At 42.5% G+C, this 26,288-nt stretch overlaps 1 protein-coding gene across 1 annotated transcript in view; it reads left to right on the top strand.

Annotated features, from left to right (window-relative positions):
* SLC35D2 (solute carrier family 35 member D2) overlaps nucleotides 1–26,288 on the top strand; it is a 62,505-nt gene that overhangs the window by 24,209 nt on the left and 12,008 nt on the right. Inside the window, exons 5-9 of the mRNA XM_003260527.3 lie at nucleotides 7,217–7,288; nucleotides 8,159–8,227; nucleotides 13,915–14,017; nucleotides 15,285–15,377; nucleotides 22,745–22,812. Coding sequence (XP_003260575.1) covers nucleotides 7,217–7,288; nucleotides 8,159–8,227; nucleotides 13,915–14,017; nucleotides 15,285–15,377; nucleotides 22,745–22,812 — 405 coding nt within the window. The remainder of the gene's footprint in view (nucleotides 1–7,216; nucleotides 7,289–8,158; nucleotides 8,228–13,914; nucleotides 14,018–15,284; nucleotides 15,378–22,744; nucleotides 22,813–26,288) is intronic.

Here is a 26,288-nt window from a genome sequence, read left to right on the forward strand (position 1 = left end):
GGGACTACAGGCGCCCGCCACTACGCCTGGCTAATTTTTTGTATTTTAACAGAGACGGGGTTTCACCGCATTAGCCAGGATGGTCTTGATCTCCTGACCTCGTGATCCGCCCGCCTCGGCCTCCCAAAGTGCTGGGATTACAGGCGTGAGCCACCGCGCCCGGCCACTGTTAATGATTTTAAGGGGTTGATATCTTATCTTTTTTTTGAGATGGAGTCTTGCTCAGTCACCCAGGCTGGAGTGTAGTGGTGCGATCTTGGCTCACTGCAACCTCCACCTCTTGGGTTCAAGCGATTCTCCTGCCTCAGCCTCCCAAGTAGCTGGGATTCTACACCTGCCACCATGCCCAGCTAATTTTTGTATTTTTAGTAAAGATGAGGTTTCACCATGTTGGCCAGGCTAGTCTTGAACTCCTGACCTCAAGTAATCCTCCTGTCTTGGCCTCCCAAAGTACTTGGATTACAGGCATGAGCCACCGCACCCAACCTAAACTTTTTTGATAAGGACAAATTTTCACCACTTCATATAGGAAAAGCAGGGTAAAAGCTTCCTTTATCAATGTTTGGACTAATAAATTAGTGTCCTGACACCTTCAGTAGTGACCAGGGAGGGTTGCTTTTTGTTTGTTTGTTGTTGTTTTTTCCTATCATGGATTCATGGTTTTTCATTTGCTTGATACAAGTCCTTTATCAAATATGTGTTTTGCAACTATTTTTTTCCTAGTTTGTGGCTTATCTTTTTATTTTCTTAACATGTCTTTCACTGAGCAGAAGTTTTTAATTTTAATGAAGTTCACAATCATTTTTTTTCTTTCATGGATTATACTTCTGGTTTTGAATTTGAAACTCATCATCAAACCAAGATTACTCAAATTTTCTATGCTATCTTCCAGAATTTTTATAGTTTACATTTTACATTTAGTTCTCTACAAATTTGCCTACTCTAGACATCTCATACAAGTAGAATCATACAATATGTTTGCCTTTTTTGTCTGGCTTATTCACTTACATAATATTTTCAAGGTTTATCCGTGTTATATTAGGTATCAGAATTTAATTCCTTTTTCAGGCTGATTAATATTCCATTGCAGGTATATATATATATATATATTACATTTTGTTTATCCATTTATACAAATATTATTTATTTATTTATTTTTGAGACAGGGTCTTGTTTTATTACCCAGGCTGCAGTGCAGTGGTGCGATCACAGCTCACTGCAGCCTCACCCTGCTGGGCTCAAGTGATTCTCCTGTCTCGGTCTCCTGAGTAGCTGTGGCTACAGGTGTGCACCACCACGCCTGGCTTATTTTTATATTTTTTATAGAGACTAGGTCTCACAATGTTGCCCAGGCTGATCTTGAACTCCTGAGCTCAAGCAATCTGCCTGCTCCGGCCTCCCAAAGTGTTGAGATTACAGGAATGAGCCACTGTGCCCAGCCTATAAAAGTTTTTAATTTTGATGAATTCCAGTTTTTCTATGTATTTCTTTTGTTGCTTGTGCTTTTGATGTTTTATCTAAGGCTTTGCCTAACCGAAGGGTCATAAAGATTTACTTCTATACTTTCTTCTAAGAATGTTATAGTTTTAGATCCTATGTCCAGGTCTTTAATACATTTCAGTTAATTAAAAATTTTTTTCTTTTAAGTGATGGGGTCTTTCTATGTTGCTGTGTTACCCAGACTCAAACGCAGTAGCTTTCACTGGTGCAATCATGGCTCACTGTGGCCTCAAACTCCTGGACTCAAATGATTCTCCACCTCAGCCTCTCGGGTACCTGGGACTGCAGGCACATGCGACAGTACCCAGCTCTTGGGTTAATTTTTTATATATGGTGTGAGATAGAAGTTCAAATTCATTTTTTTTTTTTTTTGCATGTGGATGTTCAGTTGTTCCAGCACCATTTGTTGAAAAGGCTGTTCTTTTTCCATTGTATTGTCTGGCACCCTGGTAGAAAATCAATTGATCATAATTTTAAGAATGTATTCTATTGATTGTATATCTATCTTTATTTTTTTTGAGACGGGGTTTCGCTCTTGTTGCCCAGGCTGGAGTGCAGTGGACGATCTTGGCTTACCACAACCTCCACCTCCCAGGTTCAAGCAATTCTCCTGCCTCAGCCTCCCGAGTAGCTGGGATTACAGGCATGCACCACCACGCCGAGCTAATTTTGTATTTTTAGTAGAGACGAGGTTTCACCATGTTGAGGCTGGTCTCGAACTCCTAACCTCAGGTGACCTACCCGCCTCGGCCTCCCAGAGTGCTGGGATTACAGGCATGAGCCACTGCGCCCAGCCTATCTATCTTTATTATTATTTTTCTGAGACAGGGTCTTGCTGTGTCACCCAGGCTGGAGTGTGGTGGCACAGTCACCACTCACTGCAGCCTTGGCCTCCCAGGCTCAAGCGATCCTCCCACCTCAGCCTCCCAAGTAGCTGGGACCACAGGTGTGCACCAGCACACCTGGCTAATAATTGTTTTAATTTTTTGTAGAGATAGCATTTCACCCTGTTGCCCAGGCTGGTCTCGAACTCCTGGGCCCAAGGGATCCGCCTGCCTCAGCCTCCTAAATTGTTGGGATTATTGGAGTGAGCCACCATGCCCAGCCAGCCAGCTAGCTTTCTTTCCTTTCCTTCCCTTCCTTCCTTCCCTTCCTTCCTTTCCTTCCCTTCCTTCCTTTCCCTTCCTTCCCTTCCCTTCCCTTCCCCTTCCCTTCCCCTTCCCTTCCCCTTCCCTTCCCCTTCCCTTCCCCTTCCCTTCCCCTTCCCTTCCCCTTCCCTTCCCCTTTCCTTCTTCCCCTTTCCTTTCCTTTCCTTTTCTTTCTTACCAGTACTAGGTAGTCTTGATTATTGTAACTTTGTATTAAGTTTTGAAATTGGAAAGTGTAAGTACACCAACTTTGTTCTTCTTTTTCAAGATAGTTTTGATTTTTTAATTCTCTTGCATTTCTGTATTAATTTTAAAATTAGCTTGTCAATTTCTGCAAAAAAAAAAAAAAAAAAAAAAAGAATAAATAAAGCCAGCTAAGATTTCATAGGGATTGTGTTGAATCTGTGATTTAGTTTGTTAGTGTTGCTGTAAAGGACTACCTGAGGCTGGGTAATTTATGAAGAAAAAAGGTTCGTGTGCTTCACAGTTCTGCAGGCTGTGCAAGAAGCATGGCGCCAGCATCTGCATCTGGTGAGGGCCTCAGGCCCTCCTGGCAGAAGGGGAAGGGGAGCCAGTGTGTGCAGAGATCCCGTGGCAAGAGAAGGGGTGCTATCAGGCTCCTTTAACAATCAACCTTCATGGGAATTAACAGAGTGAGAACTCACTCCCCCTACCCCTGTTGATTAATCTATCCATGAGGAATCAGCCCCCACCGCTGAAACACTGCCCACCAGGCTCTACCTCCAACATGGGGATCCAATTTTAACATGAGGCATAAAGGGTCAAATATCCAAACTGTAGCAATCTGTGTATCTATTTGAAGAGTATTTTTAATAACATAAGGTTTTAATAACATAAGGTCTTTTGATCTATGAACATGGAGTGTCTTTCCATTTATTTAGGTCTTCATTACTTTCTTTTTTTAATTTAAAAATTTTCTTAGAAGGCCAGGCACAGTGGCTCACACCTGTAATCCCAGCACTTTGGAAGCCGAGGCAGGTGGATCACCTGAGGTCAGGGGTTCGAGACCAGCCTGGCCAACATGGTGAAACACTGTCTCTACTAAAAATACAAACATTAGCTGGGTGTGGTGGTGGATACCTGTAATCCCAGCTACTTGGGAGGCTGAGGCAGGAGAATTGCTTGAACCCAGGAGGTGGAAGTTGCTGTGAGCCAAGATGATGCCATTGCACTCCAGCCTGGGCAATGAGCGAAACTCTGTTTCAAAAAAAAAAAAATTTTTTTTTTTTTCTTAGAGACAGTATCTCACTCTGTTGCCCAGGCTGGAGTACAAGTGGCATGATCATAGCTCACTGCAGTAGCCTCGACCTCCTGTGCTCAAGCCATCCTCTTGTCTCAGCCCCCTCTCCGAGTGGCTGAGACTACAGGCATTCACTACTGTGCCCGGTTAATTTAAAAAACATGTTTTTTTTTGGCTTGGTGTGGTGGCTTATGTCTGTAGTCCCAGCACTTTGGGAGGCCAAGGCAGGTGGATCACTTGAGGTCAGGAGTTCGAGACCCAGCCTGGTCAACATGGTGAAACCCCATCTATACTAAAAATACAAAAATTAGCCAGGCTTGGTAGTGCACGCCTATAATCCCAGCTACTCGGGTGGCTGAGGCACAAGAATTGCCTGAGCCAGGAGGCGGAGGTTGCAGTGCGCCAAGATCACGCCACTGCACTCCAGCCTCCTGGCCTCAAGCAATTCTTCCACTTCAGCCTCCCAAAGTGCTGGGATTGTAGGCCTGAACCACCGCACCTGGTTTCTTTAATTTTTTTTAACAATGTTTTGTAGTTTTCTGCACACAAGTCTTACACTTCTTTTGCTAAAATTGTGTCTAAGAATTTTATTCTTTTTGATGCTATTTTAGATGAAATTGCTTTGCTAACTTAATTTTTTTTTTTTGAGACGGAGTCTTGCTCTGTTGCCCAGGCTGGAGTGCAGTGGTGCGATCTTGGCTTACTGCAACCTCTGCTTCCTAGGTTCAAGCAATTCTCCTGCCTTAGCCTCCCAAGTAACTGGGATTATAGTCACGCACCACTACGTCCAGCTAATTTTTTTTATTTTTAGTATAGGTGGGGTTTCACCATGTTGGCCAGGCTGGTCTTGAACTCCTGACCTCTCAATTCATCCACCCACCTTGGCCTCCCAAAATGTTGGGATTACAGGCGTGAGCCACTGTGCCCAGCCTAATTACATTTTTGGATTGCTCATTGCTAGCATATATTCAGAGTTGACTTTTGTATATTCGTTTTGTTTCCTGCACATTTGCTTGATTCACTTACTGTAGTTCTAATAATTTTTAAGTGGATCCCTTAGGATTTTCTGTATAGAAGATGTTCTCTGCAAACAGAGATAGCTTTAGTTCTTCCTTTCCAAATGAGATGTTTGTTTTTTCTAACTGCACTGTCTAGAACCTCAAATACAGTGTTGAATAGATAAAGTAGTGAGAGTGAACATCCTGGTCTTGTTCCTAATCATAGGGGGAAAACATTCACCTTTTAACCATTAAGTATACCTTATTTGCTTTTAAAAGGCATAATCTAGAATACTTTTTGAATGTAATTATAAATATAAATGTTTTGTTGTTGTTGTTGCAGCTTTGAAAAATGTAGGTCCAGCCAGTCTCATAAGACATCTTTAGGTGTGAATATAAAGTTCCTGAACATTCTTTCTGCAGTTGCTCTCTGGATGCAGCGTGGTTGATGATGTGAAGCCTGTGCTGGGGTCTGGTTGGCTGAGCTGCCACTTTCCTCCTGTACTGCTGTTCCGGCTCTGACTTTCTTTCCCTAGTTCATCGGCCGCTCAGGGTCGCATCTAGAAGCAGGTGGAGATGGGCTGGCATTTGGCAGCCCTGGCAGTCTGTTGACTATGCATTGAGCTGCATCCTGGAATCTCTGGGTGTTAGGAGTGGGTAGAAGGTTATTAACTATATATTTTAAGGCAGTATAGCCTTATTACATAAAATTTGGGCAAGAAAATCACCCATAATTCTACGTTTTAACATACAATTTTAAATACTCATTTTCAGCCCAGCGCAGTGGCTCACACCTATAATCCCATCATTTTGGGAGGCTGAGGCAGATGGATCGCCTGAGATTAGGAGTTCAGGACCAGCCTGGCCAACATGGCGAAACCTCATTTCAACTAAATATACAAAAATTAGCCGGGCGTGGTGGTGTAATCCCAGCTACCCGAGAGGCTGAGGCAGGAGAATCGCTTGAACCCGGGAGCTGGGGATTGCAGTGAGCTGAGATCACGCCACTGCACTCCAGCCTGGGTGACAGAGTGATACTCTATCTCAAAATAAATAAATAAATAAATAATCCTTTGCAGCCCTTTTCTGTATGCAGAATGTATCTTGTTACAGTTGTAGATCCGACATGGTTTTGTATCCATTTGTTTTATTTAATATTCATTTTCTAATAGTATTTGTATTACAAAGTTATAGTATCATGTTCCCTCAACTGAATATATCATAATTTAACCATTATGATGTCTGACATTTAGGTTGTTTGTGATGTTTTTCCCACAGACACTGCAGGGAACACATTTATGCATGTGGTTTTTTTTCTGTCTTTCGATTATTACCTTAGAATAAGTTTCCCAAGAAGAAGTAATTAGGTCCAAGGTCAGAACCTTTTTTTATTTTTTTGAGACAGAGGTTGCAGTGGTGCGATCTTGGCTCACTGCAACCTCCGCCTCCCGGGTTCAAGCAATTCTCCTGCCTCAGCCTCCCGAGTAGCTGGGACTGCAGGTGCACACCACCATGGCTGGCTAATTTTTGTATTTTTAGTAGAGACGGGGTTTCACCATGTTGGCCAGTGTGGTGTCAAACTCCTGACCTCAAGTGATCCGCCCGCCTTGGCTTCCCAAAGTGCTGGGATTACAGGCGAAAGCCACCATGCCCAGTCAGTCAGGACTATTTAATGATGACGCATAGGCCTGACTTGATTTGTCAAAGGATGTATTGGTTCACATTGTGAAGTAGTTTCAGCACAACCTTTAGAATGGTTGGACAGAACAGTGTCTTAAATTGCCAAGTGAAGGCCGGGTGTGGTGGTTCCTGCCTGTAATCCCAGCACTTTGAGAGGCTGTGGCGGGCAGATTACCTTATGTCAGGAGTTTGAGACCAGCCTGGCCAACATGGCGAAACTCTGTCTCTTCTAAAAATACAAAAATTAGCTGGGTGTTGCGGCGCATGCCTGTAATCCCAGCTACTTGGGAGGCTGAGGAAGGAGAATCGCTTGAACCCGGGAGGCGGAGGTTACAGTGAGCTGAGATTGCACCACTGCACTACAGCCTGGGCAACACAGTGAGACTCTGTCTCCAAAAAAAAAATAAATAAATAAATAAATAAAAAATAAGTAAATAAATTGCTAAGTGAAAGTGGTATGAAATTATTTAATCTCCATTTATTTTTATTATTTAATGTGATTTGTTAATGGTAAATGTGAAAATTAATTTGGAAAATTAGTAAGCTTAATTAAAAATGTAAAACATGTAAAAGATAAAACCAATCAACCAACCCTTGGTGTCTGACATGCTTCACTCTTTTCCTGGCAGCCTACCCATGTTCACCGTGCTCAGGAAATTCACCATTCCACTTACCTTACTTCTGGAAACCATCATACTTGGGTGATTTTGTTTTTCCTCCATTCTTCCAGTGTGTCTCCCACCCACTGCATTTCTTTTACCCAGCAAATTCTAGTAGCCATTGCTAGTTGCAATAATTTAAGGACAAATGGTTTATTCATTTAAAAGTAGTTTTGTGCTTCTGTGATTCCCCAAGAACTTAATGAGGGATTTTTTAAAAGTCGTAATTTTACCATAGACAAATAATGCATGTTTGTGGTAGAAAATCATAAGAAAGAAAGAAAAAGAAACGCTCCAAAAAGGATGTAAACCTGTTTCCTGAGCCAGATGGAATATATACCAATTTTGGAATGCAGAAGAGAAACTGTCCGTGTATACATACAGGATAGTTGTGCAGGGTATGAGGGATATCAATTCTGATGCAGTGATTATAATATAATATCGGAAGAAATTAATTTTTATATTGTTGGTATAAAATTTTTCATAAAGATATTTAGTCTGATATCCAAAAAGTTGATTCTTGATTTTGCCGGGAGGATTATTTAGAAATGAATTTTGGTTGGTGGTTCAGTGTTTTAAGCCCTTGTATTGAATTTTATCGTAATCTTTGAATACTCACTATCAGTCCATACAAACTTGATCCACCAGCAGGAGCACTTCTGTATTTTGTCCTAGTATCTCTCTAGTGAGAACAGAGAAATCAGTTTGTAATTAGATTAAGAAAACTGCTTAAGAAATAATGTGAATTTAGTCTGACTTAGAAATACTCTTAGTGCTTTCTCTACATCAAGCATTATCTGCTAGATTTTAGCTATAAAACTGCTGATGTCTATTTTCAATTTGTTTAAAAAATATAATCATACTTCAATGTTTTCCTCTCTGCTCCCTTTCCTATTTGTGTATTTATTACAGGAAGCAGTATTCACTCAACATCATCCTCAGTGTGTTTGCCATTATTCTTGGGGCTTTCATAGCAGCTGGGTAAGACTTTGGACTGTTTCTGCTCAATAACTTCTTTGTGTCTTTGACAATAGGCCCAGCCCCATCCTCAGTTTTTCATTTTCCATCTGGCTGCCATTGAATTGAGCAGTCAAGAGACAAATCTGTTGAAGTTAGTGGAATCCCCATGGGTTCCTGTGAAAGTCAAAGTAGGTCCCACATTGGCCAGAAAATTTCTGAGAATATATGAAAAGAGCATTGCAAGATATTAATATAGCTTTTCTTCACAAAAAGCAGTGAACTGTTTACATTTCTTACTGAATGTTTGTCTTCAATATAACAACTTTACTTGAGACGTTCTTAGACATTTGATTAACAATAACAGACTTACAAAGCCTTTGTGTGCTGATTTATTTTATTATTCCATGATACCTTAGCAGTTGCTTTTTCCGATGGTAGAATGCTAAATATGTTTGGGATATGAGCCAACACTAGTGCACGACTACTACTTCAATAATTATTTTGCAAAAGGAATAACGAGGACTCCAAGTCTTCATGGGCAGGCAGGTGCTCAGATTTCTGCTATAGTATGGTGGATAGTGCATGTGAATAGTTAGATTCGCTGGGTTCAGAACTTAGCTCCAGGCTGGGTGTGGTGGCTCACCCCTATAATCCCAGCACTGTAGGAGGCCTAGGTGGGAAGATCACTTGAGCCCATGAGTTTGAGATCAGCCTGGGAAACATAGTGAGACCCTATTTCTACAAAAAAAAAAAAAAAAAAAGAAAGAAAATTAGCCTGGCGTGGTGGTGTGTGCCTGGAGTCTCAGCTACTCAGGAGGCTGGGGAAAGAGGATCTCTTGGGCCCAGGAGTTTGAGGTTGCAGTGAGCAATGATTGTACCACTGCACTCCAGCCCGGGCAACAGAGTAAGATCCTGTCTCTAAGAAAAACAAATCATGCTTATTGTTATTATAAATGTATTTAGTCCATTGTGTAGACTAAGGTTTATTACTTACGTTTCATCTGTACCTTTCTCTTCCCCTAGTCCTAGCCACAGGCTGAGTTTCACTCCTTGAAAGCTGGCTCTGTGGTCTCAGTGCTCCAATTCACACTGCGGGTATAGTACCAGCACCCATTAGACAGCAGTGCTCAGAGCCTGGTCTAGTCATGACAGGCTTTTTTTGGAATGAAATTTTATGAGTAAAGTAGTTTAAAAAGGGAGGAGTTCTGTGGAAGATGCTCCAGGGACTAAGGGAGATAGCTTCCCCTTCTACTCTCTGAAGGTTCATTAAAAAAGGAACTGACAGGCCAGGCGTGGTGGCTCATGCCTGTAATCCCAGCACTCTGGGAGGCCCAGGCGGGTGCATCACCTGAGGTCAGGAGTTAGAGACCAGCCTGGGCAACATGGCAAAACCCCATCTCTACTAAAAATACAAAAATTAGCCAGGTGTGGTGGCAGGTGCCTGTAATCCCAGCTACTCGGGAGGCTGAGGTAGGAGAATCACTTGAACCTGGGAAGTGGAGGTTGCAGTGAGCTGACATTGTGCCATTGCACTCCAGCCTGGATGACAGAGTGAGACTCCATCTCAAAAAAAAAAAAAGGAACTGACAAAAGAGCAGATTGGGAGGAGAGAAAGACACACAGATTTACCTTCCCATGCCTGGGGTAGAGATCACGGGAGAGTGGCCACCCAGTGACCCAGTGAGGTGCAGATGCTTCTATATCCTTCTTCACAGGAGGGCAGGGAATGGAGACGATGCTTTTGGGAGGTCAGAAATGATGACTGGAGAGAATGAATGGGCCTGGGAGACAGAAATTGTAAAGGATTGATTCTCTTTGGAATTTGCACCTGAGAGGCAGACATTATATTTTTAAAGTCTGCCCAGATATGGCTGCATTCCTCATCTTCTTCTCTGCAGTAGATTTCAGAGAGGGGGATGGAAAGCAAGTGTGTTCTCACGGGTGGGCACAGTCGTTTAAGGTCAAAAAGGGAGTATCCAAGAAAAGCTTCTTCAGCATCTTCTGCCCTTCACGGGCTTTCCATGTAAAATAATCTGCATGCCAGGGTACCATATTTTTGGGGTGAAATTCCCTAGGCTTCTCCCATGGCACTCTGAGGTCTCCCCAGCACAGCCCCTCTCTTCTAGCTTCATTAGGGCTCATTTTGAAAACCACTGACTTACAGCCAGTTAAAGACTTTTGCAAAAAATGGTTTATAAAGCTGTGGTAAGTCTTTGGTGAGGAATGGCCCTTCAGTTACCGTATGTATGCAGGCACATTTCCAGAACCAGTGAGCAGAAATCCAGTCTGTGCTTCGCATATGTAAGGACAGTCTACAAACGATCTGAAAGGGTAAATCAGGGTTCCAAAAACATCTAACTTTCAACCAAGAGCCAGTCTGGAGTAGCCATGCTCAGCCTGGCCCTTCCTCTGGCACTCACAGAATGGATCCCTACCTGGCGGCTGGCATTCATAGTGCTTAGCCACAGTGCTTAGCTACAGATCAGCAGTGAGTGCTTAGCTACAGATCAGCAGTGACCCTATCCTGCTCTCTTCTTACATTAGTGCATCCAGATGCAAGCAGTGGCAGATCAGACTATTGGATGAGCAGGTGATGCTGCTGTAACAAACAACCTCCACACGGCAGTAGCTTCACTCACCAGATACACCCCATCCATGCCATACACGCCGCCCAACACTAGGCAGTGCTAGTGTGAGGGCTGTGCTCCATGTGGTTACTCAGGGATCCAGGCTGATGGAATCCCTGCCTCAGAGGGCACTTCCTTTGCCAAACAAGCAGAAAAAGGGAATGTGGGGAATTGTGCACTGGCTCTTAAAGGTTTCACCCAGAAGTAACATGTGTCACCTTCTCTTACATTTTATTCAAAAGCAAGTCACATGGCCAGAAAAAGTTAAAATACAACATCCGGGCTGGGTGTGGTAGCTCATGCCTATAATCCTGTTACAGGAAAGGGGTCCTGATCCAGACCCCAAGAGAGGGTTCTTGGATCTTGTGCAAGAAAGAATTTAGGGCGAGTCCGCAGTGCAGTGTGAAAGCAAGTTTATTAAGAAAGTAAAGGAATAAAAGAATGGCCACCCCATAGAAAGAGCAGCCCGAGAGCTGCTGGTTGCCCATTTTTAATGGTTATTTCTTGATGATTTGCTAAACAAGGGGTGGATTATTCATGCCTCCCCTTTTAGACCATATAGGGTAACTTCCTGACATTGCCCTGGCATTTGTAAACTGTCACGGCGCTGGCAGGAGTGTAGCAGTGAGGACGACCACAGGTCACTTTTGTGGCCATTTTAGTTTCAGTGGGTTTTGGCCTATCAGCAAGGTCTTTATGACTTATATTTTGTGCCGGCCTCCTATGTCATCCTGTGACTTAGGATGCCTTAACTGCCTGGGAATGCAGCCCAGTAGGTTTCAGCTTCATTTTACCCAGCTCCTATTTAAAATGGAGTTGCTCTGGTTCACACACCTCTGACAATCCCAGCACTTTGGGAGGCCCAGGTGACAGGATTGCTTGAGCCCAGGAGTTCGAGACCACCCCTGGCAACATAATGAAACCCTATCTCTACAAAAATAAAAGTAAAAAAATTATCCGGGCATGGTGGCACATGCTTGTAGTCCCAGCTACTCAGGAGACTGAGATGGGAGGATCGCTTGAACAACTGCAAGGGTTACATGAATCTGTTCTAATTGATTAAACAAGTAAATTCTTCAGAAACGTCTGTGCTGTCACCACTGGCCTAAACAAACGGTGGGTAAGCCACTTGACAGTGGCCCAGGCTTCCAGGAGTGGGAACAGCGCTGCTGGGAACTCTTGGTCCTCTGAGTAGGAGTTCCCCTGTGGCTCTCCCAGGAGGTGGGCAGCATCTCCCCATCCCCTTTCCACTCACTCAGCTCTGCCATCTCAGGGGGCGGCAGACTCTGCTCTTCTTCACGTTGAGTCACATGTGGGTAGGTAAGAAATTTGGAAGACCCTTATTTTGAAGAAAATCCTTTTGAGATGGAGTTTCGCTCTTGTTGCTCAGGCTGGAGGCACGATCTTGGCTCACCGCAACCTCCGCCTCCCTGGTTCAAGCGATTCTCCTGCCTCAATCTCCTGAGTAGCTGGGATTACAGGCATGCGCCACCATGCCCAGCTAATTTTGTATTTTTAGTAGAGATGGGATTTCTCCATGTTGGTTAGGCTGGTCTCTAACTCTTGACCTCAGGTGATCCACCCATCTTGGCCTCCCAAAGTGCTGGGATTACAGACATGAGCCACCACACCTGGCCAAAAATCCTTTTTTTTTTTTTTTTTTTTTAGTTGTGATTGAGAGAGAATTCTGATTTACAATGACTAAAATTAATTTCCCTTCTCACAAATATATTTGTAGATAATAATGTGTGGAGGCCTCAAGAAAAAATCTAATTTAATTTGCATTCAGATTTTGGTAGAATTTTTGCTCTGTTTCATTCTCTTTGGTTAGAGATAATCTTATTTTGACATTGAAGAAGATTCAGGGTATGCCACTCCAAACTATGCCACTGTGAGATCAAGATTATTTTGAGCCGAGGACAACTGAGAATCAACAGATCAGGCAGAAGTTTGCTGCCTTCTCCTTTCTGCCTAAAAAACAGGGAATCAATTTCCCATTGTGAAGGGGACCCCTTCTCCCATCCCAGGAAGAGGAGAGCAATTCCTATCACTGGACGGAGGGTCGGCCCTGAGATGTGTCTGCATAAACAAACCCTAAAATAACCCTCTCGTTCATCATTTCCACCATAGATTTCCTAGTTACTTTCTAACAGTTACACAATTTATTTGTTCTTTGAAGCCCAAATCCTCTTTCCTTTTTAAAGCGTAAGTCCCCAAGTCTAACTGAGTTTCACTTCTTTTCTGTGAACTTTAGGGAACATTAATAAGATTTGTATTCTCTTTCTCCTGTTAATCTGTCTTATCAGTTAAATTAGCAGGCCCCCAGACACTGAACCTAAGAGGGTACAGGAAAAGGTTTTTCTCCCTGGCAATGTGTATTTCTGAATTATGACATGGTCTAGCACTGTCTGCAACGATGAAGTGCAGGTGGGTGGGCCACATCATGGCTCAGCTATTACTCTTCCTCTTGTTCCGTCATAGCTCCCCAAACGTTTTTATGCTGGTGCTATTTATAATGGAAATGGAAGAGAAGATGTTTCAAAAGAATGGGAAGAAAGGAGCCATAGAGGGGTCACATAGAAGGATGGATACCTGCCTTGCCATTTTGATGGACAGGGTGCGGTTTGGGCACCAGATGGAGGTGTGGCTGCCTCATGCGACCCCTCTTACCCAGTCTCTGCCCAGCTGCCCGTCACTGGCTGCACCCTGGAGGTGGCCCTGTTCACTACAATAAGCAGAGCCCCTGGGTGGATCGGGGCCAATCACTCCCTTTAAGAAAGTTAGGGCTCACCATTTATTATGCGGATTCATCAGCTAGCGAAAGAAAGGGGTTGCAGTTGAAGGAAGATGCTTAATGTCACTCTGGTTTTAAGCCATTCACGATTGAGTTGAAGCCACCTGATGGGCTGGTTTGGTTTTTGTCTGGAGGCAAAGCAGAGGAATTAACCATTCACAACCAGAAAGCGGGGAAAGTGTGCCACAGAAAAGTGGGTTTGATTAGGGAAAGGTAGATCCGGTGGGCTTAGAGGCCAAGTTGTGAGTTTTTGTGTAATCATTCTCCCTTTGTGGTCTCCCTCCCAGGTCTGACCTTGCTTTTAACTTAGAAGGCTATATTTTTGTGTTCCTGAATGATATCTTCACAGCAGCAAATGGAGTTTATACCAAACAGAAAATGGACCCAAAGGTACCAGACCTTGCCTATGGCTTTTTGGCTTTGTCATCTGGCCCCTAGAATTATATGAAAAATGAAAATGAATGTGTACAGTTGGCATGTAATTTAATTTATATAATATGACCTGTAAATTACTTATTTTCAATTATCTTGTCTGTGTAAGTTATTATTTGCAAAATTTTGGGTGAAAATGAGATATGACGGGAAAAGTCACTAGTTTAGATGCACACTCAGAACATATAAAAAGGGATTATTTTGAAAGGCAAATTAATTTTTTTACCAGCATCATCAATGACCAAGGCAAGGTCAGGGGTCATGATATTTGTTCAGAGAGCGCTAGTTTGGAGTCTGGAGATGTGGGTTACAGACACAAGTTTTGCTACTTACTTACTGTTGTGACTTTGAACCTTAACTTCTCCAAACTTCAGTTTCCTTATCTGTGGAATGAAATGACTGCAATGGATAATTTGTAAGGTCTTCTCCAGCAATAGCTGCTGCTTCTGATGATGAAGGGCTGGGGCAGAGGAGCTTTGCTTTTGTGTGGCTGCCTGTCACGTGGAGGCCCCATCCCTCCCCCGCCCCCGGCTGTTACAGGAAGCCCGGGAGGATGAGTCAGGCATATGTTTCTTTGTTCCAAGCTCTTTGTGCTGGATGAGAGAGTTCACTCGGACCAACAGGCTATTTCCATGAGCTGTTTTTTTTTTTTTTTTTTTTTATTTGCACTGTTTTTTTTTTTTCCCCTGCATGGCCATTTTTTTTTTTTTTTAACGGTAGCAGTTTTACAAAAACAGGTTTGTTGTCTTTTGAGAATCACAATATGTCATCCTTTTTTGAAAATGGTGAAGTGGTGTGGTCACTTTCATGAAAGTAAATATATAATGCTGCTGTCCTTTAATGGAAAGAGCAGATGTTTTTAAAGAGTTTTGTTTATATTAACATTTTTAATGTTCTTTATTTTGTTCCAGATTTCCCATTTTGAATAACAGGCTTTAAAAAAAACCTCACATAATTAGAATGCTGGAGATGAGTGGAACCCTAGAGGCTTCCCACTGCCATGCGTTTTCTCTGTAGTTTTGGTGTAAAACAAATGTTTATTCCAAAATCTCAGTACCCTCAAACCGAAGCATTTTATGTCAGAAATTTGCTGAAAATATTCCAAAAGAGTTGCTCAGAATGCACATTCTAACTTTGCATGAATATGCAGTTGTATAAATGGCTCCAGGAAATCTGTGCCTCACGTTTCTGAAACTGAGTGGTTTTTACATTTTTGTTTTTGCAGGAGCTAGGGAAATACGGAGTGCTTTTCTACAATGCCTGCTTCATGATTATCCCAACTCTTATTATTAGTGTCTCCACTGGAGACCTGCAACAGGTGAGCTGATGACGATCATTACAGTTTTCCTTAGCTGGCTTTAAAAAAATTAATATTTAACATTTGGTATGCACTGAAACAAAAAGTGTAAAGTTAGCTAGGACTACCAGGAGGGTACATGATAACAAGATGTTTGATATCCCTAGTAACACCTTTTGGCACTACCCTTGCATTGGCATTTATCCTTAGCCACATATCAAGGAGAGCCAAGAACTCTGGACTTGGTGCTTTTTGGAGAACAACAATGCAAATCTGAGTTTGAGTTCCATATCCCCCTTTGCTAATATGGGGACCCTGGGAGAGCTACTTACCCTAGAAGGGGATTTTGATCATTTTTAAAAATAGGTTTATTTATTTATTTGTTACTTTCTATTATGGACGTTTTGAAACATGCACAAAGTAGAATAATTCAATGAGTTGTCACAGACCCACCACCTAGCTTCAACACTTTGGTATTTTGCCATCTTACTTTATCTGCCCTCATCCACCCCCACTTCTTTGTTCCTCTGGAGTATTTTAAAACCTATGCCAGCCATCATGCCATTTTACCTCTAAATATTCCAGGATCCACGTTTGAATTTTGGGAAGGTGGTGTTCTTTCAGCATTTGCCCTGAAACCCTATCTGCTGCTGGTGAGAGACAAATAAAATGGTGAATTAGTGGTAAGATCTGAGGCCCAGAGGAGTGGTGGAGGCCAAGTCTCTTAGGAAGTGTGGACATTCTCCATAGTGACAGCTCCAGTGGCCACCCCGAGGGGTGCAAGCTCGGACTTCTTCAGAAGTTGCGGGCCACACAGCCTCTGAGAACTTCGCTGATGTGTAAGTGAATGTGAGAAACGAGATGCGATGGGCAAAACCTTCCTCAGCAGGACCTCCACCCACAGACTCGGCTCCGGACACAGCCCTGACCAGCCAGGCGATAACCCCGTCATTGCTGGCCTGGGGCTGGGGCAGCACCCATTTACCCACGGACAGGACAGTGTTTCCATATTTAGCAATCAGCATGAGTGTGTGTTGCCCACCAGTTGAAAGTCAATTCCATTTGCAGCTCTTTTAGGGTCTGAGTGACTCTGAAAGGCTGCAGGCTGCTGTGGACTCCCAGGCGGCTCATTGTTCTTTCTCCAGCTGGACTTTCTCACTTGTCCAGTTCTCTTCCCAGAAGAAGGGATCAGCAGAAGGGCTTAGCAACCTCGTCCCTGGGCACAAACAGCCATTTCCACGGGTTTATATGGAAAACCACCAAGTGGCACCAATCTCGATAAAGAGCTCTCTGTTTCGGGTTAATTAGAACGTTGTGAACCTGAGCCTCCCTGATAATTCCGTGTTGGAAGATAAAGCGGGCACCTGCACCTCTCTAGTAAGAATGAGCAGGGCATGATATCTGAAAACACAGTATTTGTTTTTCAGCTGCTATCAATCAATTTTAAACTGAGTCAGTGCCCTAACATTACACAAAAGAAAATTATGAACTCTTGGCCAGGCGTGTGGTGGCTCACACCAGTAATCCTAGCACTTTGGGAGGCCGAGGCAGGCAGATCACCTGAGGTCAGGAGTTTGAGACCAGCCTGGCCAACATAGTGAAACCCCGTTTGTAGAGAGTATATTTAGTAGTAAAAATACAAAAATTAGCCAGGCATGGTGGCAGGCGCCTGTAATCCCAGCTTCTCAGGAGGCTGAGGCAGGAGAATCACTTGAACCCGGGAGGCAGAGGTTGCAGTGAGCCGAGATCACACTATTGCACTCCAGCCTGGGTGACAGAGCGAGACTCCATCTCAAAAAAAAAAAAAGAAAAAAAGAAAAATTATGAACTCTTAATGAAGTGGTCCTAGAGGCTTGTCTCCTTTCATTATTATAGAAATGAGGGTTTTTTGTTTTTTTTTTTAAATCAGCGGAGTTTATCTGTTCTGAAATTCTGGTATTTTATACATATATATATATTTTCCAGAAATATAAACCTAGAAACTCCTAAAAATTGTTAAAACATCTCATTGGGGCTAAAAGCATATTTCCCCATGGCAACAACACTATGAAAGGCATAGTGACCAGAAACTGAATTTTAGGTACTTTATGAGTAAAATGGATTAGACGTATTATGTTAATAATTTATAACATTGTTTCAGAAGAAATATGTGTTCTTATATCAAAGTCATGGACTTATAAACTTGTAGCATGGTGTTTTCAGAAGTTGCCATCTGCCTGTAATGATTATCATGCAGAATTCTTCTACTTTCTCATGTAATAATAATAGCTAATACTTGTTGAGGGCTTATTATGTCAGACATTTTTCAAAGCACTGTTCATGAACTATCTCACTGCATTTCCACAACAGAAGAGAAGGTCCTGTACGATAGGAATAGTAATTCCTATTGTATAGGCAAAGTATCTAGGGCATTGTGCTTAAATACCTTCCCAAGGATAGCAGGTGGTCAGTCCAGGCACTCTGGCTCTAGAAACACATCCTCCACTGTCATCTCATTTACTTTATTTGTATATGAAAAGTGTTTGCTTTCTCCTTCATGTGTGAAAAACATATCCCTCCCTTATAGAAAGTACAAGAGACCTAACATATACTTTATTTTTATTTATTTTATATTTTTGAGACAGAGTCTCAGTCACCCAGGCCGGAGTGCAGTGGCATGATCTTGGCTCACTGAAACTTCTGTCTCCCACATTCAAGCAATTCTCCTGCCTCAGCCTCCTGAGTAGCTGGGATTACAGGAGCGCACCACCATACCCAGCTAATTTTTGTATTTTTAGTAGAGACAGGGTTTCACCATGTTGGCCATGCTGGTCTCAAACTACTGACCTCAAGTGATCCATCTGCCTCAGCCTCCCAAAGTGCTGGGATTACAGGGGTGAGCCACTGCACTCAGCTAACATATACTTTATTAAATCCTAATGCTCTGGGAGAATATCCTCCTCCTATTCTGCTTATGGTACTAGAATATCCCAATATTTACCCTGTTTAGCCTCTTCTATTTGACCAGACTCCAAAGATTTCAAACAGAAGTTCCTTTAGAAAGTCTGTAAGTACCTTCGAGCCCCCAGAGTGACTGCTAATCACTGAAATTCCAGATGGACCAAAGTGCTAACTATATAGATTTGTTTTTCAAAACCTATAAGAAAAATTATAATGAGAAGATATAGCGTATAGTTATAACCATAATAAAAGGCCTTCTATAAAATGACAAAGTACAAGTCAAGTCATGGAGTTAAAAATTTGACTAGTTTTTTGTTTGTTTGTTTTGAGATGGAATCTCCCTCTGTTGCCCAGGCTAGAGTGCAGTGGCACGATCTCGGCTCACTGCAGCCTCCACCTCCCAGGTACAACAAGTGATTCTGTCTCAGCATCCCGAGTAGCTGGGATTACAGGTACACGCCATCATGCCCAGTTAATTTTTGTATTTTTAGTAGAAGTGGGGTTTCACCATGTTGGCCAGGCCAGTCTTGAACTCCTGACCTCAGGTAATCTGCCCGCCTTGGCCTCCCAAAGTGTGAGGATTACAGGTCACTGTGCCCGGCCCCAAAAGTTTGACTAGTTGTTTTTTTTTTTTTTTTTTTTTTTTTTGAGATGGCGTCTTGCTCTGTTGCCTAGGCTAGAGTGCAATGTCGCGATCTCGGCTCACTGCAACCTCCGCCTCCTGGGTTCAAGTGATTCTCCTGCCTCAGCCTCCTGAGTAGCTGGGATTACAGGCGCCTGCCACCATGCCTGGCTGATTTTTGTATTTTTAGTAGAGACAGCATTTCACCATCTTGGCCAGGCTGGTCTCGAACTCCTGACCTCGTGATCTGCCCGTGTTGGCCTTCCAGAATGCTAGAATTACAGACGTGAGCCACTGCACCTGGCCAAGTTTGACTAGTTTTTAAAAGTATTGAATGGCAAGAGATGCCAAGATATATGAGACACTCACTGTAATCTGCAAGAAAAAAGCCATCAACCCCATAGGAAAAAAAAAAAAACAACAACAGTGAGATTTCCACTACTAACATTGCTCTGTATTCACTGAATCAAGGCAGATTTCTTCCCATTGGTCCCTTTTGACCATGGCGGAATTCATTTTAGATTGTAAACCAAATAGGAGAAAGAAATGAATTTATGTAATTAGGTGTGTTAGCCTGTAATATAAAATTGCTTTTTGTTTACCAAGTTTGGTTTGACTGTTTCGAAAGCTGATTAATGAATTAGAGCAAAATGTTAACTTCTCTTGTTAACAGAAAGAAACTTGATGAGTCATTTTCCCTGGTTAACTGGGACTAGGAGTGATGGAGAGGATCAGAGACTGTGGTAAACCTGTGTGTGTGACTCACTCCTCTGGGAATTCAAGCCCAGACTTTGGACTTACACAGTCAATAGATCTATTAACAGTGCCTCGATTCTATTTCTGATGAACAAAGTCAGAGATGACAGCTTCTCTTGTTAACAAATTAGGCCCTTGGAAAATACTCAGCGGGTGAACTTTCTTTAGTATTTGAATCACCGCAATAGGTTCAAAGTACATCTAGTATATTACAGTTGATGAATAGGGATAAATAATAGGACTTTTTTTTCCCTGATTAAAAAACCCTGAGTGCAAAGTGAAAAAGACTCACATTCCAACAGTAAGTCTAAAGGAAGAAGGGCTTTATTGTTATTTACCTTTAATTATTTATTTTTAAAAATAAATGTCATGCTACATTATTTTTAAAATGCCACTAATACAGTCTCATCATTATTAAGGAAATAAAACTAAAATCTATAAAAATTTAGGTTGGGGCTGGTCACGGTGGCTCACACTAGTAATCCCAACACTTTGGGAGGTTGAGGCGGGCGGATCACAAGGTCAGGAGATCGAGACCATCCTGGCCAACATGGTGAAAACCTGTCTCTACTAAAAATACAGAAATTAGCTGGGTGTGGTGGCGAGCGCCTGTAGTCCCAGCTACTCGGGAGGCTGAGGCAGGAGAAACGCTTGAGCCTGGGAGGTGGAGGTTGCAGTGAGCCAAGATCGCACCACTACACTCTAGCCTGGTGACAGAGCGAGACTCCGTCTCAAAAAAAAAAAAATTTAGGTTGGTGAAGAATCTAAATATTTTGTGAGAGTCACAAAATATCCCTCAATGGATTTTGTAGTATCAGGAACACATATATAGTTTTTATTTATTTCTTATTAATTGATTGATTGATATTTTACTGTTTGCATAAATACTTTTAGGTCTTTGAGAGAACAGATGTTTTTCTACCCTTGGTTTGAAATTTAAAACTTACGTATTTCTCTTATTCCCAATTTTATTTTAATTTCAGACACTAAGTGTTTCCCATGATTTTTGTGGTTTGGTTTGTTTTGTTTTGGTCTTTGACTGCCTTAAGCATAAACTTTTTGGCTTTAATTCTATTGGAAGTTTTCTGCTCCTTTGATTAGCTTGGGGCTTGCTGGTAAGACAGATTTATATTTATTATATTTTTCTTTCACAAGTAAGCATTTAACAAAAAGTGTTGATGCAAGGAAACTGTCAAACATATACAGAAGGAGATGGAGTAGCATGACAAACTCCACATGTATGCCCATCAGCCAGTTTCAGCAATTAGGAACATTTAACGTGAATTTTTTTTTTTTTTTTGAGACAGGGTCTCATTCTGTTGCCCAGGCTGGAGTGCAGTGGTACCATCACGGCTCACTGCAGCCTCCATCTCCTGGGCTCAGGTGATCCTCCCACCTCAGCCTTCCCAGTAGCTGGGACTACAAGTGTGCACACCACCATGCCCAGCTAATTTTTGTCATGTGTATCCTTTTGATAAGTGAAGTGGGCAAAGCATTGCTAACGAAACAATGACAGTGAAATCTGACAAGATGGTACTGATTGGAGAAGAGAATTCTACCTTAATTGTTTAAAAATTTGAATTATAAACTTAAAAGATTTCATTTTAAATACATTGATTTTCTAAAACATGGCTAACAAAGTATTGCTTAATAGAAAGTGAGTAGAACTTACATTTGATTATATTTGATCCTGTTATTGAGCACATACTTATGGGCAGTTTTTAGACACCTTCAAATCATTTTTGGATACAGGCAAGGGAACAACCATGAATAAAATACTCCTTATGTCACCTGTCATTTCAAGAGGTTAAATTTTATTTTCTCAGCTAGGGATTAAATTCCTGGAGAGCAGAAATTGAGTCTTTTTTTTTTTTTTTTGAGGTGGAGTTTCACTTTTGTTGCCCAGGCTGGAGTGTAATGGCGCGACCTCGGCTCACTGCAACCTCCACCCCCCGGGTTCAAGCGATTCTCCTGCCTCAGCCTCTGTAGTAGCTGGGATTATAGGCACCCACCACTGCTCCTGGGTAATTTTTGTATTTTTCGTAGAGATGGGGTTTCTCTACGATTGGCCAGGCTGGTCTCAAACTCCTGACCTCAGGTGATCTACCTGCCTCGGCCTCCCAAAGTGCTGGGATTACAGGCATGAGCCACTGCGCCCGGCCAGAAATGACGTCTTAAACTTCTTTGTCTACCATCTCCTCCACCCCAATTACGTGATTGCTTCATAAGTAGCAAATAATAGTTCACAATACCTCCTAAGCATGTGCAAGTTCCTGAAAACAGTTTATGACCTTAAACTTTTCTTGCCTACATTATTAATTAAGAATAAACCTTTTCGCTGGGTATGGTGGCTCATGCCTGTAATCCCAGTACTTTGGGAGGCCAAGTCAGGCAGATGACTAGAGCCCAGGAGTTTGAGACCAGCCTGGGCAACATGGTGAGACCCTGTCTCTACTTAAAAAAAAAAAAAAAAATTAGCCAGGCATGGTGGCCTGTGCCTGTAGTCCCAGCTACTCAGGAGACTGAGATGGGAGGAATTGATTGATCCCAGGAGGCAGAGGCTGCAGTGAGCCATGATCACACCACTGCACTCTAGCCTGGGTGACAGAGCAAGACCTGGTCTCAAAAAAGAAAGAAAAAAAAGAGATAATCAACTTTCTTCTAAAATTATTTATAAAATGTAAACCCAACCTTGAATTTGGGACCACAAATTAAATTAGTAAAGGTGTGTAAACTCAGTGAATCAATGATAGCCTCAGCGATAATAGCGATTGTGATTTTGTGCTGGCCGTCAGCACAGTCCTAAACAATTTCTTTCAGTCCTTATATCAACCTTTTGAGGAAGGCTTTCCTTTTCTTAAATAATCTACATTTTGTAAAATGAATCTGAGGTTCAGGGAAGAAAAGAAATTTGCCCAATGTCACATAACTAGTATCACCTAGGATTTTTAGCATCATATTTTCTGTTTGGGAAGATGGTTCCTGTATCAAAATGCAGTTTGGTAAAACCAGTAAATTTAAACTGCAATATTATTAACCTAATCATTAGTTTTTTTCTTTTTAATAATAGGCTACTGAATTCAACCAATGGAAGAATGTTCTGTTTATCCTACAGTTTCTTCTTTCCTGTTTTTTGGGGTAAGAAACCATAGATAAGTAGAAGCATTGGTCGACAGTATCTCTTGACAAGTCAAATCAAGATATGCCTTCTGTCTATTCTGTCAGAATTCCTTTGTGTTTCTCTGACTTTCTCTGGAAAGTACCCCTGCAGCAAAGGAGGTGGCAGGGACCCAGGATACCTGGAAACCCAGCCTAAAAGACCAGGAGCAAGCATACAACTCTTGTTTTTGAAAGTCATGCTAATGTCCTGTTCTTCTCCAAAATACGATGTTGCCTATTGATTTCTGAAAGTTTGTCTGAAATGAAGTCAGCTGACATTTCAAGTTCGATGCCGAGGCCTTTTTGTTTTTTGTGTTTTAAGAGATGGGGTCTCACTCTGTTGCCCAGGCTGGACTCAAACTCCTGGGCTCAAGCAATCTTCCTGCCTTAGCCTCCTGATTAGCTGGGACTACAGGCTCCTGCCTCCAGGCCTGGCAGTAATATGTTTTCATCTTTGTCACCATGTCCTTAGTTTTTCAAGATCCCTTCCTCACATAATTATGTGACTATGACAGCCTTTTCCTATAGTGCTATACCTGCTATATTCAGGAAAATTTCTAAAGAGAGATGTCCAGGCTGTTGTATTGTCCAGCAGTTAGGCTTTTTTGTTCTTGAAATTTTCTTTCTTTCTTTTTTTTTTTTTTGGAGATGGAGTCTTGCTTTGTTGCCCAGGCTAGAGTGCAGTGGCACGATCTTGGCTGACTGCAACCTCTGCCTCCCAGGTTCAAGCAATTCTTCTGCCTCAGCCTCCCGAGTAGCTGGGATTACAGGCATGCACCACCAACTCGGCTAATTTTTTGTATTTTTAGTAGAGATGGGGTTTCACTGTGTTAGCCAGGATGGTCTCAATCTCCTGACCTTGTGATCTGCCTGCCTCGGCCTCCCAAAGTGCTGGGATTACAGGCGTGAGCCACCGCACCCAGCCCTGTTCTTGAAATTTTCTTTAGGTATATCTTCTGGTTGAGAGACCATGTAGTTTGTGTCTATTTCAATCTTCTAGAGACTTGAAAATCCCTTTGCATGAATAGGTGATACATGCAATCAGGAAATCATTAAAAAGAATAAATAGGGAGGCTGAGGCAGGTGGATCACCTGAGGTCAGGAGTTTGAGACCAGCCTGGCCAACATGGCATAACCCCATCTCTACTAAAAATACAAAAATTAGCTGGGTGTGGTGATGCATACCTGTTGTCCCAGGTACTCAGGAGTCTGAGGCAGAAGAATCACTTGAACCCAGGAGGTGGAGGTTGCAGTGAGCCAAGATCGCACCACTGCACTCCAGCCTGGGTGACAGAGGAGACTCCATCTCAAACAAACAAACAAACAAACAAAAAAGAATAAATAGGGAACACCAGCTCCCCTCCATTCTTCCTCGCCTCCAGCACTGTAGTTTTCTTCTCCAGAGGCAACACTGTTGGAAATCTTGGGAGTATCCTCCCTGAGCGGGGGATCATTCTGCTACAGGCCCTGGTACCTTCTCCCATACTGAAGGGGCCCTTGAATTCCTATAGCAGGGAATTATTCATCAAATGATTTTTCCTGTGAAGGAAGATGGATTCCCTCTCACCTGCCACACTTTTCATTCTGTGTAAATGAACAAAGACAACTCATGACCTCTTTGATCAACACTCTTCAATTCTCAAACTCGATTTCAATTGCAATGATGTAGTCACATGCAGTAAAAACATTTCTATCTTCCATTCATTAGTTCTCTCTTTAGCTGTGTCTGATTTAATGATTTAATGTTGATGGAGTTTTTGATTTTAACAATTTTATATTTTATTTGTAAAAGTTCCACAGTTTTCCCCAAACGTATCTGTTCATTTAGAATACTCTCACTGGTGATCCTTGTGACTGTGCCTTTTATTTCTTTAGGTGTCACACACAGCTATTCCATATTCTGTGTCTGACAATCCCAGCACTTGCAGCTCTTGAGAATTTAAGCATGCAGTTTTTTTTATTTCAGGCGATGTTCATTGTGGTTTGCTTTCTTCTGTGTTTGGTGACCTGTGATTGTGAGCATTTTGCTTAAAAATTTTTTTTTTTTGAGATGGAGTTTCACTTTGTTGCCCAGGCTGGAGTCCAGTGGCACGATCTTGGCTCACTGCAACCTCTGCCTCTTGCATTCAAGTGATTCTCCTGCCTCAGCCTCCTGAGTAGCTGGGATTACGGGCACCCACCACCACACCTGGCTAATTTTTGTATTTTTAGTAGAGACGGAGTTTCATCATATTGGTCAGGGTGGTCTCAAACTCCTGACCTCAGGTGATCCACCTGCCTCGGCCTCCCAAAGTGCTGGGATTACAGGCATGAGCCGCCACACCTGGCCCATTTTACTTAACCTTGATTGGTCCCGTGAGCTGAAATTGGGAATTTGAGACACTTTTCTATAGGGACAAGTTGTATTTGCTTCTGCTGGTAGCCAGGGGTTGCTCCAGACCTTGATCCCTTTAGGCCTTTTGGGAGTCTGGGCTCAGTACCCCCTCCTCCCCCTAGAGTTTGGCCCCAAGCCAAACTTCCCCCCAATCATGGAAAAATTGTCTTCCACAAAACCGGTCCGTGGTGCCAAAAAGGTTGGGGACCGCTGCCTTAGAGCACTTAGCCATTGTTGGAAGCATAAGTTTAGTAAAATACCTGTAGTTTTCCCAGTTGTTGACTGAGAACATTTAACCTTGAAAAAAAAAAATCTAAGCCATGCTTGTGAGTCACACTTTGTCAAACCATCTCTTATTTTTCTCTCTAATCGAAAAATAAGAAGTTAACCCTTAGTACACAAACTTAGACTAGCACCTTTCCCTGGCTAAGCCCATATTCCTCTGTGAACAGGAGAGCAAAGGTTCGAAGTCTTCTCATGTCATTGTAAACTTGATGAGATATTGGCTTTTTTGGTTTGTTTTTTGTTTTTAACATGCAATTCACCGTTTAACCATTCCATGAAGGAAACCAACAAGTGGACCCTCTGAGGTCAGCTGTCGTCAGTGGGTGAGGGCAGGCAGCCTCGCTGTGAGCTGTCACCCTCCAGGGCTTGCCCATGAGAGGCTTGACCCCCATCTGTCTACAATTGCATACTTTTTTTTTTTTTTTTTTTGAGATGGAGTCTCCCTCTGTCGCCTAGGCTGGAGTGCAGTGGCATGATCTCGGCTCACTGCAAGCTCCGCTTCCTGGGTTCATGCCATTCTCCTGCCTCAGCTTCCCGAGTAGCTGGGACTACAGGTGCCTGCCACCACGGCTAATTTTTTTGTATTTTTTTTTAGTAGAGATGGGGTTTCACTGTGTTAGCCACGATGGTCTCCATCTCCTGACTTCGTGGTCCACCCGCCTTGGCCTCCCAAAGTGCTGGGATTACAGGCGTGAGCTACCGCGCCCGGCCTACAATTCCATACTTTTTTTTCCCCATTTAATAATGTGTTTCTTAAAAACAAATGCCCTTTTGATAAGAATTGTTAATATATTAT

This window comes from Nomascus leucogenys, chromosome 1a (genome assembly GCF_006542625.1).
Source record: "Nomascus leucogenys isolate Asia chromosome 1a, Asia_NLE_v1, whole genome shotgun sequence".
Lineage (NCBI taxonomy): Eukaryota > Metazoa > Chordata > Mammalia > Primates > Hylobatidae > Nomascus > Nomascus leucogenys.